The following is a 19,269-nucleotide window of genomic DNA, read 5'->3' as shown; positions in this document are numbered from 1 at the left end:
GCAGACATGAGAGTATCTTTGAGAGCTCATCAGGATCAAACAACCTAGTAATCAGTCAATATGAACACACTGTCAAAATGTTTTTAAAAAATCCAATATCAAGGCACGGGAGGGGGTGGGGGAGAAAGAGATCCATCAGAGGACTTGTATGCATGCATATAAGCATAACCAATGGACACAGACAGTAGGGGGTGAGGGCATGTGCTGGGGGGCGAGAGTGGGTGGGGAGAGGTCAATGGGGAAAAAGGAGACATGCAATACTTGCAACAATAAAGAATTTAAATTTTTTAAAAAGAAAGAAAAAATCCAATATCAATTAAATACTGATTGAAATAGAACCTTTCTCTAGAACAGGCATTAGAGTTCAGTGTGAGGGCGCACAGGGAGAAGGATGCTGCAGAACTCTGCATGAACATGCAGGATTCTTGGGGCACCACGTTTCGGAGAAGGTCCTTTACTGACGATGGGCACCAGGGCCCCGGGCCCTGCTCACGGCCACTCTGCCGGCCACAGGCTCTGTTCACGGCCTCTGCTCTGAGGAGGAAAGGTGCTTCGGGGTCTGGGACAAACATGGACAGGAGCCTCTCTATCTACAGCCATCGTCCCTTCTTCCTGACGATTCCTGCATTGATCAGGGGTTGCGGTGAATTCAGCTAAAAGTACACATTTCCTGACCCCGCTCACAAGGAGGAGTTGGTGAGGGGCTTCCGGAGAGCTCTTCACACCAAATTGAGTCAGCTGCCTCTCATCTTCCCCTTTATCTTGCCTGGAATTAAGACACGACCCCTGGAGCCCTCACTGTCCTCTTGTGTCACTGAGGTTGGCTGCAATTCACTATGACCGAGGGAGCGGAAAAACAGGAGCTTGTGGAATCCAATGAACAAAATAACCCGATGAGCAAAATAGGTCCAGAGACGTAGAAGCGTGGAACAGACTGACGCATCTCAGAGGGGAGGCGGGGGTGGGGCGTGGGGGCATTGAACGTGGCAGAGTTCAAATGAAGAAAAAATGCGAATCTTTGCTTATGGACATGAAAAGAGATTAAAATAAGTAAAGTAATTTAACAGTGAGGTGACAAAGATGTAGGAAAACAGACCATCTCACACACTGTGGCAAAGTGTAAATTGGTAAACTCTCTATCCCAGTGATGGCGAACCTATGGCACGCGTGTCAGAGGTGACACGCGAACTCATTTTTTTGGTTGATTTTTCTTTGTTAAGTGGCATTTAAATATATAAAATAAATATCAAAAATATAAGTCTTTGTTTTACTATGGTTGCAAATATCAAAAAATTTCTATATGTGACACGGCACCAGAGTTAAGTTAGGGTTTTTCAAAATGCTGACACGCCGAGCTCAAAAGGTTCGCCATCACTGCTCTAGAGGATTACTTGGCAATATCTATCAAAACTTAAATGCATATAACCTTTGACCCAGAAATTCTTCTAGAAATTTATCTTACAGAACAAATGTGTGTGTGTGTGTGTGTGTGTGTGTGCGTGTGTCGACATACAGGCATGCACACTCAATTAGCCTCGTTCTGGGAGCAACACAAATATTTAAAAATAGGAGACAGAAAAAGTAAAGATGACATGTCAACATTATAAAATACTGTGCAAATAATTCATTAAATTGTATATATTTGTTTTATATTTTCAATGCATTCTTAATCTTTAATAAAGAAATAGAAACAATAAATAAATAAGTTACTGTGTACCCATAATATAGCGATCATTTTATTAGAAATATTTTTGTAAAGCCCTGACTGGTTTGGCTCAATGGATAGAGTGTCAGCCTGTGGATTGAAGGGTCCTGAGTTTGATTCTTGTCAATGGTACATGCCTGGGTTGCAGGCTCGATCCCCAGTGGGGGGGGAATGCAGGAGGCAGTCGATTATTGCTTCTCTCTCATCATTGATGTTTCTATCTCTCTCTCCCTCTCTGAAATCAATACAAATATTTTTTTAAAGAAAGAAATTAAATGCTTTCCATCGCTTATGTTGATGGCTCCTGAGCTTCTACATGGAAGCTTAACTAATAAGTAATAAGTAATCTGAAATGAAGGGGCGGTGGGAGAAGAGACTTTCAAAATGTTGCACTTCAGTTTACAGTAATGATTGTTTTCTTTTTTTCACATTGTGGCCCATTACAAACATATGAGTAACATGCATAAATATATACACATGAACGTATCCTATATAATAAGAGCCTAATATGCAAATCAACTGAAAGGCAGAACCACAGGTTGGCAGGGGGCAGGGCCGGCGAGTGGGCAGCACCAGGCCAGCCAAGGTAGGGAGCGGGCCTAAGCCATCAGTCGGACATCCCCCGAGGGCTCCCAGACTGCGAGAGGGCACAGGCCGGGCTGAGAGACCCCTCTGAGTGCATGAATTTTCACGCACCGGGCCTCTAGTTACTAACATAAAAGTTTTATGTAACAATACATATGCTACGTGTGACCCACTTTGACGTATCCTATTCCATTACATTGATATGTTCTAGTCCTGTGGTCAGCAACCGGCGGCTCGTGAGCCACATGCGGCTATTTGGCCCCCTCAGTGTGGTTCTTCCACAAAATACCACGTGCGGGCGCACACGTACAGTGCGATTGAAACTTCGTGGCCCATGTGTAGAAGTCGGTATTTTGTGGAAGAGCCGGTATTTTGTGGAAGAGCCACACTGAAGGGGCCAAAGTGCCGCATGTGGCTCGCGAGCTGCGGTTTGCCGAGCCGCAGTTTGCTGACCACTGTTCTAGTCTATTCCATCCTATTAAAAATCATCCCAGCAGTCCATCTGGAGGCAACCTGCAGTTGGAAGTGCACAAGGCAGGGGTCTGTGCGGCCTGGATTTAAGACCATCTGGAGACAGATGCCCTGGCATCAGGTTATGTGGGACCTTCCTTGCTGAGTTCTCAGAGAAGCAAAGCTTGAGAACTTAGAAGTCACAACCGTGCTCAGGATTCCCAATTTCTAAACTCCTAGCTATGAAAATGAAATCTGTTGACGTAACTCACATTATTGGCTCTTTCCTGCCCCTTCCTGACACCCCAGCCCGCGAGGGAAAGGGACCGAGTTACCGTAGGAAGAGCTGTTGAAGAGCTCGATGTTGAAGAAGGCGTAGTCCCCGCTGGTCATCCCGTGTCTGTGCGCCGCCAGCATGATGCCCCGGATGGTGTCGCTGCTCGCACACATGATCACCACTGGGAGGGAGGAACAACAACACGTGTGAGACGCCCTGTCAGGACCCAGCGAGGACGCTGAGACCAGCGGGGGACGGCCGGCAAGGTGCCGGGTACTCACATCCCCTCCAGTGTCCTCACGAATACATATGGATTACGAAGGGGAAGAGTAGTAACGTGACAGTGGAGAAACGCAGAGGATGCCACCATAGCCAAGGATGGAAGCCAATGTCACCAACCCTAGGAAGAGACTCCTGAGCCTCCGGATGAAGCCCACCCAGGACCAAAGCCGACAAAGTGGGTGACCTGAACCTAATGCAGGGCGGTGGGGAGCAGCCAGTGTGGGGACAGTCTGTAGGAGACTTGGCCTGTGCGCCTTGAAATGGTCAAGTTCGTGACCAACAAAGACAGGCTGGGGGAATGTCCTAGACCAGTGGTCCTCAACCTTCTGGCCCTTTAAATACAGTTCCTCATGTTGTGACCCAGCCATAAAATTATTTTCATTGCTACTTCATAACTGTCATGTTGCTACTGTTATGAATCGGAATGTAAATATGTGATATGCAGGATGGTCTTAGGCGACCCCTGTGAAAGGGGTCATTCAACCGCCAAAGGGGTAGCGACCCACAGGTTGAGAACCGCTGATCTAGACGAAAAGACACAGAAGAACAGAAAGCTCAGTGCAATATGTGCCCCTCGAGTGGACCCTGGCCCTTTAAAATAATAAAAGTTTTGCTATAAAGGGCATTATTGAGACAACTGGAGAAACCTGAATAAGGTCTGAAAACCAGCTAATGGTATTGCATTTGTTTTTTCACAGTTCTGCTGTGGATGTGTAAGTGAATGTCCTTTTTCTGAGGAAACACACCTAAGTATTTAGGAGTCAAAGAGCATGATGGCTGTACTTACTCTCAAATAGTTCCTTACAAGATAGTAATGTGTCCGTGTGGTGTACGTGTGTGCATATTTGGAGGGAGGGGGGAAGAGGGGAAGGGAGGGGAGGGGAGGGGAGGGGAGGAGGGAGAGACTTGGAATGATGAAGCAAAAGCAGCAGAATGTTAACAATTGCTAAAAACCTGGGTGAAGTCTATAGCACAGATGGCTTTTTATTAATTTCTTACATCTTTTCCCAAAACGTAAGATTCTTTCAAAACGAAGCTTTACAAAATGCTTCCAATGAATCGCCAGATTTGCCCAATAGAAGACAGCGAGGAGTGCCAAGTGCTTTTTATACTTAATCGCATGGTAAATACCTTTTCCCGAAAAAGCAAACTTAATGGTTCTAGGGAGGCCCTTCATGTGGCAAATCAGAGGACGAGGGAGGGGCCTGGGCTTTCTGCTGCCTTGATTCGGAAACACTCCTCCCAAGCTGTGCAGCATCAGAGGGACAGGCCCAGAGCCCAGGCCCGCCCCCTGCTCTCTCCGCTCAGAGCCACACTGTCAGGCACGAGGGGCGTTGAGCAGCTCCAGAATGTTGCTGCCTGCTCAGAAGAGCATCCACGGCCTGGAGTGAAGCGGGGACCTGGCCATTACCCAGGAAACTTGATCACTGTCGCTGTCCCTCGACCCCTGTGCCTGGTGCACACAGAGGAGGGGAGCGACCTGGAGAGGCTGGGCGCCATCCCGCGCGATGGCTCTCAGAGCTGTGTCTGCTCTTTGTGAAAGCACGGGCGCTGGAAGACGTCAGACTAACTCCAGGCCGAGCCAAAGCTGCCTTGGCAACGCGAGGGTCAGGGCTTGTTGGTGTTCCGTGTGCTGCGACCTGCACTGAGAGTGTCGGATCACGGCTCTAACGTTCCTTACGCAAAGGGGCTCCGTGTACAGGCCTAAGGCTCCAGAGCACTTGTTGCTAAACAATACAGAACTCAGAAGAGCTACCACTGTACGAGTAGGTGCTGTGTGTGCCCATGAAAATACTTACACGTTTAAGAAACATAATCAAATTCCCAGATGCCTCCGTAAGGGAGTTTTCGAAGAAACAACTCGCTACTCACTATGATTTACAGTTTTGTTTCAGCAATGATTAATTCTAGTCCCTGAAATCAAAAAAGAGTGAAGGTGTCCCACAAAACAGCCAATAAGGGGCTGAAGCTGGACACGTTTGAAGAGCGTGGGCTCCAAGAGGGGGCGTCTCCGGGAGGGTCCGGTAGGCCCCGGCCGGTGGCCTGCCCGTAGCCCTCATCACTTTTTGTTAATTCCTCATAGTCCGAGGTCTGCCTCTCCCTCCCGGACGCAGCACCTCCTTCTGCCAGCACATAACTAGTGGAGCACAGAGTCCTCATCACCTGACTCAGCCATTTTCAGAAGAGCTGAAAGGCAGACGACTGAGGTTCAACGAGGACCAAAGCGCATGAACATGTCTGCATCGCCAGGTACCAGGCACGCTGACTGGGGTGACGGTGAGGACGAACTCAGAAGCAGGTCACTCCGTTGGATGACTCAGGCAAGGAAGGCATCGGGGCTTGATGACTCTACGTGTCTAAGAGACATCTCCCTGGCCCAGGACCAAGCAGGCTGGGTCCTCGGGCCAGAGCAGAAGCTTCACTGAGTCCTGGCTGGGGTCCACCCGGCACTAGCCTCTCTGTCACTTCTCTTTCTATTTTTACAGTCCTGTCCCATCTGCTGCTCTCTGTCCCCCTCATCATCAAGGCCCATTCCTTCTGGCAGACACATTCTCTCTTTAAATGTCAGTGCCTCCTTGGACCGAGCAAGAGTGACCTCAGTGGCGTTGTGTGTATCTGAGCAGACTTGGATTATTTGTGTGTTGACCATGTGGCTTAACTCTCAAAGGGAACCCTTAGCTTCCAAGTTCAGGGCAGGGTATTGTTTTTCTTGCATAAAAATCACGATTCAGTTTAAGTTGGAGCAAGGGCTTCCAGATGCTGGCAAAGAGGGCAGAATGGAGAATACGCCTAGATTGGGAGGATAATCCCTAATCTCAGATGGTTGTTTCAATCTAGCCTAGCTCAACAGCAAGTATTTTTAGAAACCTGCCTTTAGACGGTCTATCAGGAGATTAAAATAGTTTTCATTAAAATAGCATTCTCTTCCTACTCGTGTTTCATCAGTTTACATAACTCATCAAACTACATGCTTAAATGAATAAGCACAACTGGCAGGAACAGATTTGGGGACAGCTCCTGGGAAGTCTCTGGACAAGTGTGAGAGGTCTGCAGGCCCCTGCCAGCGCTCACCAGCAGGCAATAAGGTTTATAGAGAAGAGGCATCAGCTAATCCTCTAAGCTGCTAACGCAGAGGTCAAGTAAGACAGTTTCTGCCCAGCCGTGTGGCTCAGTAGGTAAGCATCCACCCATGAACCAGGTGGTCACAGTTGATTCCTGGTCAGGGCACATGCCTGGGTTGTGGGCTCGACCCCCAGTAGGGGGCGTGCAGAAGGCAGCCGATTGATGGTTCTCTTCATTGATGTTTCTATCTCTCTCTCCCTCTCCCTTCCTCTGAAATCAATAAAAATATTTTTTAAATTTTTTTAATTTAAAAAATGTAGACAGTTTCTATTGTATTTAAGTATATTTAAATATACAAATACTAATTTAAGGATCAAATTTTTAAAATTCTAAAAGGGAGGGTGGTGTGACTCTAAGTTTCTGGATACCGTTTCCGTCCATGTGCCCTATTTTCTCCAAGTTGCCACAGAAATTGCAATGTTCCATGTCACCCTCCACTTCCTGATCTTGCCAGTGTCTTCTGTAAGAGACTCCTCGCTCCTGTGCACGCCCGAGAACACTCTAAGAACGGCAGAGAGAAGCGCGAAGGGATGGCTATAGAAGTCCATCCGGAGACCAGAAACATTCCAGGTAGCAAAACTGAAATGGGGGTATGTGTGCCTTTCCCCAGGCTCCGGTTTATAGTTGGAGCAACTTCTAATGAGGTGACACTCAGCTCTCAAACTGCCTTCATTTACCCGCTCTGTCCCCACAGAGTGAATTGTCTGACAGGTGAGTTGAGAAGAAAGCCCTGGGCACATTGGACTCAGCCCTTCCTTCCTTCCCCTTTGAGATGTGTCTGCTTTCGGAGAGCACACGGTATGGCTGACCTTCGTCCTGTGGCCAGCGGCCTGTGCTGGAGGGGGTCTGCGGCCAGACAGCTGATCTGGAACTCAGTGGACAAACCTGCCTAATTCAGAGGGAAAGTAACAAGCAGCCCTTTTGGCAGCAGATCTAAGTCCATGTTCTCAGTAAGTTTTATCGATATTAAAAATCGTATTTTCATACTGTCTATGTGACTCCTGCATCCGTCGGTCATTTAACTCAGTACCTGAAGGGAACGGGGTGCTTCTGCATGGCAACAAAGCAAGATGTGCATGTGCTGCAAACTGAAAACATGATAGCAGACATGGAAAACCAATCTCCATGGTCGCTCTGGGAGTCATCAAAAGAATAAGAAAGATTTTTTTAATATGTGTTTACTGATTTCAGAGAGGAAGGGAGAAGGAGATAGTAACATCAATGATGAAAGAGAATCATTAATTGGATGCCTCTTGCACGCCCCCTACTGGGAATCATGCCTGCAACCTAGGCATGTGCCCTTGACGGGAATCGAACCAGGGACCCTACAGATAGTAGGCCGACGCTCTACCCACTGAGCCAAATCAGCCAGGGCAAGAAGGATTTTTGTAAAGACAGGTGGTAAATGGGAGAAAAGAGATAAGAAAAGTAAAGTATCAATCCAGGAGATCTAACATCCAAATAAAACAAGTTCTAGAAAGAGAAAACAGAGAAAATGAAGAGGATAAAATTACCGAAGGAATAATTTAAGAAATCTTCCCAGAACTGCCTGGCTGGCATAGCTCAGTGTTTGAGCATTGGCCCATGAATCAGGAGGTCACAAGTCGATTCCCGGTCAGCGCACATGCCTGGGTTGCTGGCTCAATCCCCAGTAGGGACCGTGCAGGAGGCAGCTGATCAATGATTCTCTCTCATTGATGTTTCTATCTCTCTCTCCCCCTCTCCCTTCCTCTCTGAAATCAATAAAAATATATTTAATTTTTTTAAAAGAAATCTTCCCAGAACTAAAAGACATGAGTTTCTGGATTGCAGAGGCCTACCCTTGAATACCCTCAAGTGCATAAGGCAAAATACTGCCATAAAAATCTATCAAAATGGAATGTAAAAACATTGGGAGCAACAAAAATAGTCCAAAAAAATTCCAGGACAAAAAGAAAAACACAACATTCTATTGATAAAGAAGCGGAATCAATTCTAGCTTCCTAATAGCAACATTGGAATCTAAAAGACAATCCTTCAAATTTTGAGGGAAAATAATTTCATATCTAGAATTCTGTAAATACATGGAATGGTAGGATGAAGAAATTTTCAGTCATGAGATGTCTCAAACTTTAGCTCTCATTCACCCTTTCTGAGAAAGCTCCTGGAGAATGTGTTCCACTAAAACAAGAATATGCACCAAGAAAGAACACAGAGGGACCTAATCAGAGAGAGAGGGGGTGGGAGTTACAGGAGGATGTTGAAGAAAGAACCCAGAGTTACAACTGTGCAGCATGTTTAGAAAATAACTAAACTGGAGCAGCTCAGGAGACTTAAAATATAAAATTGGTAGATGATTTAGTAATTCCATAGGAAACTAAGCAGACAAACAAAAATAGACTTTTTTTTAACCCCAAGGAAAACAAGTAGGGCGAGAAAGGAAATGTCATCGTAGTAGCCTGTACGGCTCAGCTACAAATAATTTTTAGAAGGTAATAATAATGTAGACACTAAATACTACCGAGCTAACCAAAAATTATAATGCAATCATCTTGGAGGGGAGACTGGAAGGAAACTTGAGTTTGTGGCTAATAGGGAGTAGACGAGAACTAAATCAGCATCTTCCACTGGGATGGTAAGAGATTAAAATCTAAACCTGAAAAAATCAAAAGTAACATGGGACTTAGAGGTATGAGGTCAAATACCTACAGAAACAGCTGCAAGCGTTGAAAACAGTTGCCTCTGGGCAGTGAGAAATGGGGAGAAGGAGACAGTAGGTCTGGTTTGTAATGACACCTGGAATTTTCTTACTTTGTAAACTATATAGCTGTATAACTAATTTACGTAAAAATAACATATGTTTTCAAGAAAAATGATTTCTCTCTGGCTGATCCTACACTACATAGCAACGGGTTTTATTTGCAAAATAGAGATTGCACCTTTATTTTTGTTGTTCACAAGGCTCCTGCTACTCCCAAGGTTTTCAGCATTTCCACAGGGCAGCCTACAGTGCTTCTTCCCCCTGCTGGGTCAGTTATCATGGGTTCTTTGCTTAAAAATTCTGCTGATCAACCACTTGGTCATTTCCCCCAGCCGAATTCTAAAAATAAATGACTCTCTACTGATTAAACACAGTTATCTCTACAGTGGTCATGCAGGCCCAGAGTAGTGACACATTATTAACTACAGGCCTGGTGCACAAAATTTGTGCATGGGGTAGGGGCTGTCCCTCAGCCCGGCCTGCACCCTCTTGCAATCCAGGTGATTTGTGAGACCCCCGGGGAATGTCTGACTGCCGTTTTAGGCCCAATCCCACAGTGGGACCGGGCCTAAACTGGCAGTCAGACATCCCTCTCACAATCCGGGACTGCTGGCTCCTAACTGCTCGCCTGCCTGCCTGCCTGATCGCCCCTAACCACTCTGCCTGCCTGCCTGATTACCCCTAACCACTCGCCTGCCTGCCTGATCGCTCCTAACCACTCTGCCTGCCTGCCTGATTGCCCCTAACTGCTCGCCTGCCTGTCTGATCGCCCCTAACCGCCTCTGCCTTGGCCCCCGCCACGGCAGCTTTATCCGGAAGGACGTCTGGAATGACGTCCAGAAGGTTGTTTAGCTGTCTGGTCTAATTAACATATTATACTTTTGTTATATATTAGTTTTTCTTTCTACAGTACAGCATATAGCCAAATGAAATTTTAGTCATATCAGTATTTGAGATGGCAGCATTGTTAGTTTTTACCTTTTAAAAGATTCAAATATTTGTATCTGATTTTGAAGATGAAGTGAAGTCCAAAAAAAGTGCTAAAATGTGATCTCCAAAGGTGGGGGGGGGGGGGGGGAGGCGGACTCTCTAGCTCTATGGTGTTTAATATGGAATTTTCAAAGACAGAAACACAGTCCATGGCATCTTCACACTTGAGTGAGCACCCATCAGAGCCACCCACCGGCAGCGTGAGGGCCTGACTCGCGGGCCAGCTCTCCATTTCACAGAAGAGGAAGGGCCGCTTCAGAGCAGGTAAGTGACCGCCCAGGCCAAGCAGCTGCTGAGTGGAGAGGACACGGCAAGTCCAGGGCACCTGCCTCTTACCCCGGGTCCTTCCCCAGGACACGGCTGGCCTTCCAGTGGAAGTGAGGATCATCATGTACAGACCACCAGCCACTGTAATAACACTTCACGTTCACTGTGCGCCACGCACCTGGCGCTGTGCCAGCACGTTCCTGTGTTCGCTCATTCAATCCTCCCAGCATCCCTAAGATGGGGGTGCCCCTACGCCCCCCCCCCCCCCCACTTTACCTGAGGAACCTGAGGTTTAGTAGCAGCCCAAGCTCCCTCTCCAGTGAAGACCTGAGCCTGGACAAAGGCTCTGGACATCAAAACCCCACTGAACCCAGTTAACCCATTAACTGCTTATGGCAGAGTAATGGCAATTAGCTAAAGGGAAAAGATCCCCAGAGAGAGCTGTGTCATCATCAAGCAGCTCTCTCTCCTGGGGGTAGGTAATTTCGGGGAGAGGGGGAGAAATTGTTCTGCATTTCTGACATCTGCCAAGTCACGGTTAGAAATACACTTTAGAGTAGGAATGGTATCCTTTGTCCCCTGTAAAATACACAGGTCAGCCAAGCAAACTCCCACCACTAAATTCAAGTTTAGACGAAAAGGAGCAGAGACTGGGTACATGGGCGAGGCGTTTGTAATGAAAAGCTAATCCGCAGCATCAGGCTGTAGTCCAACCCCTCGGAAGCCCCCAGGCCCACCAGGGCACAGTTGCCCGCCCTGCTGCCTGGGCTCAGCCACCCCTTGTGCGGCTGAGGGGCCCCTGGCTGAGATCTGCCCTAATCTGGAATGACAGGTCCCCTGGGCCGGGAACCCCAGGCCATGTGCTCAGGGACACCCTCCTCCCTCCCCCCCCCCCCCAACCCCCGCCCGCCGCTGAGACCTTCAGAGCAGATCTTGAGGGTTGGGGGACACCCCCACCCCAGCTAGCCCTGGGAAATCTCCAACTCCTAGCTCCCCAGCTGAGCCTGGGGTTCCGGAGGCCAGAGCCCTGCGTCTGCAGGAACCCGCAGAGGAGCCCGCAGGGGCCCGCAGGGGCCCGCAGGAGCCCGCAGGAGCCCGGAATGCTGGAGACAAGAAGCAGATGCGGGCTGCTCCGCTGGCCGGGCGTGGCCAGTTCACAGCCTAGGAGACAAGCACCCTTTTTCATAATCAGCGCAGCCGGCGCTCCCCGCCTGGCTGACTGGCAGGGATTCTGCGCAGACCGCCTGGAGTTCGAAAGCTCAAAACTTGGCCACTCACCCCCACTGTCAACACCCCCCTCCTCCTCGCGCTAAAGCGTGTGCTCCCTACAAGGCTGAGTGGCCAACTTGGGAAGGGCGGTGGCCTCTGCGCCATCCTCCAGGGCCCCTCCACCCACTCTCATCGGCTGCTGACACCTCCCGGCTCCCACGGCCAGCGCCCAGGTGCCAGTCCGACTGTGCCCAGTCGGGGGCTAGCCCTGCACCTGGCTCAGCCCTGGCCCCCTCGGCCGCTGGGCGTGAGGTCGTGGGGAGCTTTGCTGGGGTTGCACCACTTACAATCCAGGCGCAAGGGGGAGCAGAGGCAGGATCCCTCCAGCTCTGTGCACCCCAAACCTGACACCAGTCGGAGGGAACTGCCTTTGGCTGCCCTCTCGGCCCGCCCTTCCCGGCCGTCTACTGGGCAGTGAAATGGGCCACGAGGGCGCGCTCACGATTATGTATCCGCGACCACCCGCTTCCCCTCCCGCTCACTATAGCCGGACCTTAGTCAATCCCCACCCCCAGACCCGCGGGGAGAACTTGGGAAGCCCGTGGAAATGGGGCGTCTGCGCCCGCTTCTCCAGCGCGCGCTCCGGCCAGTCGCCCTCCCAGCGCAGGCGACCGATGCCGCGCACGCCGGGGAGCGACCGCCAGTGCAGGCGCGGCAGGCGTTTTTGGTGGAAACCACACACGTCGGTTTATAAGAGGCCGGAGGGGCCGCGGAAGGACTGAGGGGGGCGGTCAACGCCGAGGGGACCCGAGACCCGAGCGGGGAGCCGAGTGGCGGCGCGGCTGAAGCGAGTCCCCGCGCGCTCCCGCACCCAGAGGGGCGCACGTTGGGAAAAGGCTGGGCAAGTCCTTCGGGCCTCCCAATACTTTCATGTCCCAGGTGGAGCCTGGCACCCACCCGCAGTGCGCCCCCATCGCTCGCCAGGTGCGGGCGAAGGAGAAAAAGCCCAGGTGGCTCCCCAACACCTGTCGGGGCTGCGGGCTCGGACGCCCCTCCCCCAGACCCCATCCCGTCCGCGGGGCTTTCTACCTACACCCACGACAGACGCAGGGTCGTGGCCACCAGACACGCGCCCTTCCCGAGTCCTTCGTGCCGCAGAGAAGCGCACGGAGGTGCCGGGGGAGCCGGGGAGAGCGGCCGGGCTGCCGCGGGGCCCGCGCCCCTCCCGCTCACCTCGCTCACTGGCCTGGATGTAGCGCACGATGTCCTCCAGGTCCAAGTCCTTGGCCTCGTCGAAGCTGTAGGCGGACGTGTGCAGACCCTCCTCCTGGAAGACCTCGTGGACACCCTCCAGGGTGAAGAAGCAGTTGCGCTCCAGCTTGTCGTCGCTGTAAAGCAGAGCGGCGCGGCTCCACTGGTGGTGGCGGAACAGGGCGAGCATCATCTCGCCCATCTTGGCGTAGGCGGGCGACACGCGCGTGAGGTGCGAGTACTCCGTGTCCTTGTGCTGGAAGCCGGCGGCCAGGGCGCCCGCCGACAGCATGGGCAGGTCCCAGTGCGACGCCAGCCGGGCCACGGGCGCCGCCGCGTACTCGCACACGGGTCCGAGGATGAGGTCCGGCTTGGCGCCCCGCGCCGCCGCCACGCGGTCCACCAGGCTGAAGAGCGCGCGGTTGCCGCAGTCCGAGTCCTCGTAGGCCACCTGGAAGCGAGTGCCGGGCGGCAGCAGCCGCGGTCCGGTCCCGTTGCCCTCCACGCTGCGCAGCGCGTACTCGATGGCCGGCCGCACCCGGGCCAAGGAGAACAGGTAGGAGTCGTCCCGGGGCAGCAGCACCAGCACCTCGATCTTCTGCGGTGGCGGCGGCGTCTCTCTCCCCCTGCGCCCGCCGCCGCCCGCACTACCGGCCAGCACCGCCCAGCCGAGCAGGGCGCACGCGGAGAGAGCCAGCGCCCGCAGGGACGGCATGGTGCCGCAGGAAAGCGCCCGCCCGCGCCGCCCGCTAGCCCTCGGCCCCCCGCCCACCCTTCCTCGGTCCTCCCCACGCTCCGCGCCGCGGCCCCGGCGCCCCCTCGGGCGCTCTAAGAACACCAGATGCCCCCCTGCGCGCACTCGCCAAAAGATAGAGAGGAACCAGAGTCCTTCTTTGAAAGGTCACTCGTTTAAAAAAAAAAAAAGTTCACCGGGTGTAAACCTGTCCGCCTGTAAATATTTACATATATATACTTCTTATAAATATATATATATATTCGCCCTCCCTTTATATATACTATTTTGCTTAGAGGTGGCTTCTATTTGGGCGTTGCTAAGGTGGCTTTTGAAAGCGCATTTGTAAAAGAAAAAAAAAGTTCGACTTGTCCAAGTGCTTGTAATTGACGGTGCATCTCCCTCGCGTTTGATCTCATTGATTCGCGCCGGTTCCTGGATCCATAACCGGCGTTTAAATAGCGTGGCAGCGGCGCTCCGAGTTACCACACGGGGCGCGCAGGGGCCGGGCTTGTATTTCCAACGGGTGGGGGGCGGGGTGGGGCCCGGTGGGGGCTGGGCTGGGGGAGCGCTCATTAACATTCTTACATCAGGGCTCCTCCCCGCACCCTATCCTTTCCCACCCCTCCGCCGTCCCTAACCCCGGCTCCCCGCTAGCCCCGGGCCTTCCCTTAAAGCCGAGGTCGCCCACGTCTGCGGGCGTGCGCCAGCGGGAGCCCCCACCGCACCAAACCGCCTCCGGGGCCCCCGCCTCTCCCCCGGCAGCACGGGCGCGCTCTCTCCAGCATCCGGCCTTAAAAATGAAAATGCTCTCGAAAGTACAGGAATGCGCGCAGGCACACGCACGCACGGACACCACGTGCAAAAATAAACAGTATCAGAGAAAGGAGTGGTCCTGCAAACATGGTAGTTTCGGTGCAAACACCCGTAGGTCCGGCTCGCTCTCGCCTTTTCCTCACTCCGGCCACCTTCCCTCCTGACACCTTCCCTTCCCCGCCCCGGGCATGAGGTAAGGGAGCAGGGACCTGGGACCCTGAGCAGGCGGCCGGATCGCGGACCTGGAGCGCCCCACTAGGCTTAGCGTTCAGCGCACCCCTCCTCCCCGAGCCCAGGCCCGGCCCCCGCCCCCGGGCAGCGCCGGTGCCCGCCAGAGGTGCCCGCCAGAGGTGCCGCCAGAGGTGTCCGCCAGAGGTGCCCGCTAAGCCTCCGCGTTGCGGGGATGCCCGGCCCCGCGCACAGACCCTCGGCCTCGGTGCTGCGAGCAGGAAAGCGAAACTTGTTGCTCCCAACGGCGAGCGGAGGGTTGGGCTTCTTGAGGCAGCGAAGAGCCTGAGACGCATCCTCAAAGCATCCTTCGGGCTGGGTTCGCTAAGTCAGGTAACCAAACGAGACCTTCTCCCGAACCGTTACCCTGGGGTCCCCGGAGTGCAGGCGCCCCGCTCTGCTCCGACCCGAACGCTGGGCAGGCAGTCCAACTGCCTCTCCTCCGGAGCGCGCCAGGCTCGGTGCTCTGGGTCCTGCAACTCCGAGAAAGCTCCTGCCTCGGACCCGGACCCGGACCCGGACCCGGTCCTGCCACTGGTCGCAGCCGCTACCGCAGTGGGGACGGGGCTGGAAGCGGCCGCGGAGCCGTCCGTGGCCCGCGGGAGTCCCCCCGCTGCAGGGCAGCTCCGAATGGAACCTGACCCCCTTCCCGTGGTAACACGCTGAGGTCATTTGCAACGCGAACGTGCGGCCTTGGGGACACTGAAGTCCCGCAAATTAAAATAAATTGAAAATGTTTTTAAAATGGCCTTTCATGTGACGCCTGGGTGTTGTTCTCCACAAACATGCATCGGCCTGAGGCGCACGCCCCCTTTCGGCAGGAACTGGGAGCCACGAGTGCCTCCCGTGGCCCGATCCCAGGCGTCCGAGTTCGTGTGTGTGTGTGTGTGTGTGTGTGTGTGTGTGTGTGTGTGTTCGTTCGTTTAGACACCGAGGCCCCAAAGAGCCATCGCTACAAATCGGGGTTCCAGAGACGGGCATCTCCAGGCATCAGCGCTCGCCCCCGTTCGTAGCATCCTCCGTGCAGGTCTTTCTGGAACCGAAAATGTAATTATGGGTGACTTTTCATCCTCCCGGTCATGCACCTTTCAGACTATGCACCATGACCCCTGAGGTTGGGGCTTCCAACCCCTGTGAGAACTTCCATTCATTTCATTGGCGCTGCTAACCAGTAGCAAAAGAGGCATCTATCGGCACAAAATTTAAACCCACAAGCGAGGTAAGACCCACATGACGGACATGGAAATTTAGAGCTTCGCAGCAATTAAATCCTCCCTGAACTCCTAGGAGAGAGGGAGGGAGGCAGGCAGGCAGGAGAGAGGGAGAGGAGGAAGGAAACAGAGAAAGAAAGAAGGAAGGGAGAGAGAACAATGGCTAAAGCCAAGGGTTTTTATGGATTTCCAAATTGGTGGCCAGGACGCGCCTGGAACCAGGGTGTCCCGTTACTGCCGGCTGTGCCCTGTGTCTGGGGAGCGCCGGCCAGTGGCGACAGGGTTCTGCGCACCCTGGAGCCTGGGAGTTCAGTGCCACCGGGCGGGCGGCGCGCATGCCTCTCCCACCCCCCCATCCCCCCTACCCCCCCATCCCCCCTACCCCCCCCACCCCCGCAGGCGCTGCCCGCCGCCCAGGGTCACACGCAGGGCAGAGAGCTAACGTGTGGGTGAGTGTGGGCCCCCCGGTGGCCTCCGGATCAGAGCTCTCAGCTTCCAGCTTGTCACTCAGGAGCACCAGGCCGGGAAGGGAAGAGCCCCCACCGGGACGGCAGAACCAGAAAAGCCAGTGTCGCTGCTCTCTCTGCCGCTCAAAGCACCCTTACGTTTTCCCAGAGAGCAGAAATGATGATTTCCACCACCACCCCCCCCCAAAAAAAGAGGGGGGGTTCAAATGAAAATAGGCTATAGGAATACCCACCAAGTGACACAAGCATACAGATTTTAATTTAATGGGTTTGTTTACGTTCCATCAAATTAGATTTTTCCCAAGCAGCTGAAAATCTGTGTAAATATTATGAGTGTCGTGGAGTCTCCGATCTGAAGGCTGCAAGTCACCCAGCACTCACTAGATGGAGAGTTGGGGCCTAAAGGATATGCACGGCATGTTTAATAACTTCCCCCCTGGGACATGTCCCTGTGGGATTGGGTTAGAAATAAAGCGTGTCCCACCTTATGCACCAGGTGAGAGAGGGGGCAAAGCTAACTTTCACTTTAAGTGGCAACACCCTTTATTCCAAAAATTCACTTTGAGTGAAGTTTTGAGAATATACAACACAGTAAGATTACTAACATTTTATAATAGACTTTTTGCAACATTTATAAACGTGAAGATGAATCACACCCAGAAAGAAGGAAAAAATATTTAAATAACTTGTCAATTTTTAAATATTGTTTCTTTCCAAGCTGTAAAATACTGAAAAGGGGAGGGGGGAAGACCACATTTTTAACTCTCAAAGAATTGCTAACCTGTTCACTGAATGCATTCTTTCAGGCTACAATTGTTGAATAAAAACAAAAGAAAGTTACAGGGGAACACTGCAAAATAAAATTAACTCCCCCCCCCAAAAAAAAAAACCTGGGGAAATATTTGTAACCCACAGTACTGAAAGGGGCTAATTTTATTTACAGATATAGAAATTATTTTTAAAGTTTGATGAAATTTAGTTCGTGGAACGTGTGAGTAAACACATTACTACTTCTTAAAAAAAAAGAAAAGAAAACCTTAAAAACAATGTTAGCCCTAAACAAGATGTGACAGACACTACTACTTTTTTATTGGCTTTAGAAATGTTTTCATCAATATCTACAAACCATATTTTTAAACTTTAAGTTGCTAAAATACGGTGGCAAATTTTCTATGAAATATTCGACTACTTGTTTTTCAGGTCTGTGAAATAACACCGCTGCCTACATTCATCCTCTGCTAGCCGCAGGACAGCGTTACGAGGGAAACCTTAGCATGTGGCTCTTTGTTAGAAATGCGATCAGAGAGTTTTCTCCACCAACTGTCGTCCGTCCGACCTTCTCCCCAAATCCTGGTGGCACCCTCTAAAGTCGGAAGGAGCCCTTCCAGGTTGTCAAAGAGTCTCCTCTTCCTGTCAAGCCATCCCTGAGGTCACACTGGAGACAATCCCCAAGACCATAGCCCACAAAGAAAATAACCTTCCGAGGACGGAATTGTTGAAAACACACTTCCCCCTAGAGGCAGAAAAGATGAAACAATATTGCACAGAATTCAGGAATATGTCATGAAACGAGGGCTGAGATCTTATTTTTAACATGCAGTTGGTGTTTCTGAGAAACCATTCAAGATGTGGGAGGAAAATCAATGAAAAAATTAAAACTTTGCCTCTAGGTCTTAGCTTTCCCTAGCAGGGACTCTGTTAATTGGCCCCATCCTTTTGTTTTGTTTTAATACAAATCTAAGATTTTTTTGCCAGCACTAAAAATAATAGCGATCATGTGTTTTTTCTAGTTAAATTTATGATTCAATTTCATCAGAAACGGCAGTCAAATGTGACCTTGAGGGGTGCTTTTGAAAACACGGCCCCAGCAGATTTATCGCCTGATGGGTCACATTTGTTTCTGTATTCCTGCCCTATTTTTTTTTTAATATATTTTATTGATTTTTTACAGAGAGGAAGGGAGAGGGATAGAGAGTTAGAAACATCGATGATAGAGAAACGTCGATCAGCTGCCTCTTGCATACCCCCAACTGGGGATGTGCCCGCAACCAAGGTACATGCCCGGGACCCTTGAGTCCGCAGGCCAACGCTCTATCCACTGAGCCAAACCAGTCAGGGCTACTCCTGCCCTCTTAAGTTTCCATCGACCAGTCTTATTGTCATTTCTTTGGAGATGTTCTGAGACAAAATGACATTAGAAAGACTTCCTGAAAAAAGAGAGCCGGTCCGTGATTTAACCTGAGTATCACCATGAGTTTTCGAGGATTTGCAAGCCACATGAAGAATTCCCATATCACTGACATATGGACACATTATTTAATATAGATTATTCCATTCACAAAAACAGTGGGTGGGCCTCAACTTCACCCACACCAATACTGACTATACTTCATTGGTTTATTTAATTGTACCCTGCATTAGTCCAGAAAGGATTTGAGAAGACGCATAAGAAGTGAGATTTTAGCCGTAACCGGTTTGGCTCAGTGGATAGAGCGTCGGCCTGCGGACTGAAAGGTCCCAGGTTCGATTCCGGTCAAGGGCATGTACCTTGGTTGCGGGCACATCCCCAGTAGGGGGTGTGTAGGAGGCAGCTGATCGATGTTTCTCACTCTCTATCCCTCTCCCTTCCTCTCTGTAAAAAAATCAATAAAATATATTTTTTTTAAAAAAAGTGAAATTTTAGAAAAGTTTCCTCAGGCCAAAATGCACAGCCATCGGGTCCGACTCTCTTGGGCCCGACACTGTGCCTCCAGCCTTTACACGACTCCAAAGCCTCAGCAGCACCTTCCACCCAGCCGAGTTCCAGGGTTCCCGGTCACAGCCAGTTTTCTTTCCGTTTTCTGGGAGGGGTGTCTGGTGGACCAGGCTTCGGGGCAGGATTCCATGGAGACAGGAGGCGTTTAGAAGCCTCACAAACATGTCCTGAGGTGGTCAC

The 19,269-nt window shown here is 51.3% G+C and overlaps 1 protein-coding gene across 3 annotated transcripts in view; it reads right to left on the bottom strand.

The window, feature by feature from the left end:
* Nucleotides 1–13,613, bottom strand: part of NPR3 (natriuretic peptide receptor 3) — a 60,746-nt gene extending 47,133 nt beyond the window's left edge. Inside the window, exons 1-2 of one of the 3 annotated variants that reach the window (XM_070411766.1) lie at nucleotides 12,862–13,613; nucleotides 3,076–3,198 (exon numbers count right to left, since the gene is read on the bottom strand). In XM_070411766.1, coding sequence (XP_070267867.1) covers nucleotides 3,076–3,198; nucleotides 12,862–13,594 — 856 coding nt within the window. In that variant the 5' untranslated portion in view covers nucleotides 13,595–13,613. The remainder of the gene's footprint in view (nucleotides 1–3,075; nucleotides 3,199–12,861) is intronic. The other 2 variants (XM_070411767.1, XM_070411768.1) reach the window with 2 other exon arrangements.
* Nucleotides 13,614–19,269: the final 5,656 nt, after the last annotated feature.

The sequence above is a fragment of the Myotis yumanensis genome, unplaced genomic scaffold (genome assembly GCF_028538775.1).
Source record: "Myotis yumanensis isolate MYYU_CA2020_CCGP unplaced genomic scaffold, mMyoYum1.0.hap1 SCAF_4, whole genome shotgun sequence".
NCBI lineage: Eukaryota > Metazoa > Chordata > Mammalia > Chiroptera > Vespertilionidae > Myotis > Myotis yumanensis.
Note: the sequence above shows the minus strand (reverse complement) of the source record. Positions and strands in the feature narration are given on the sequence as shown.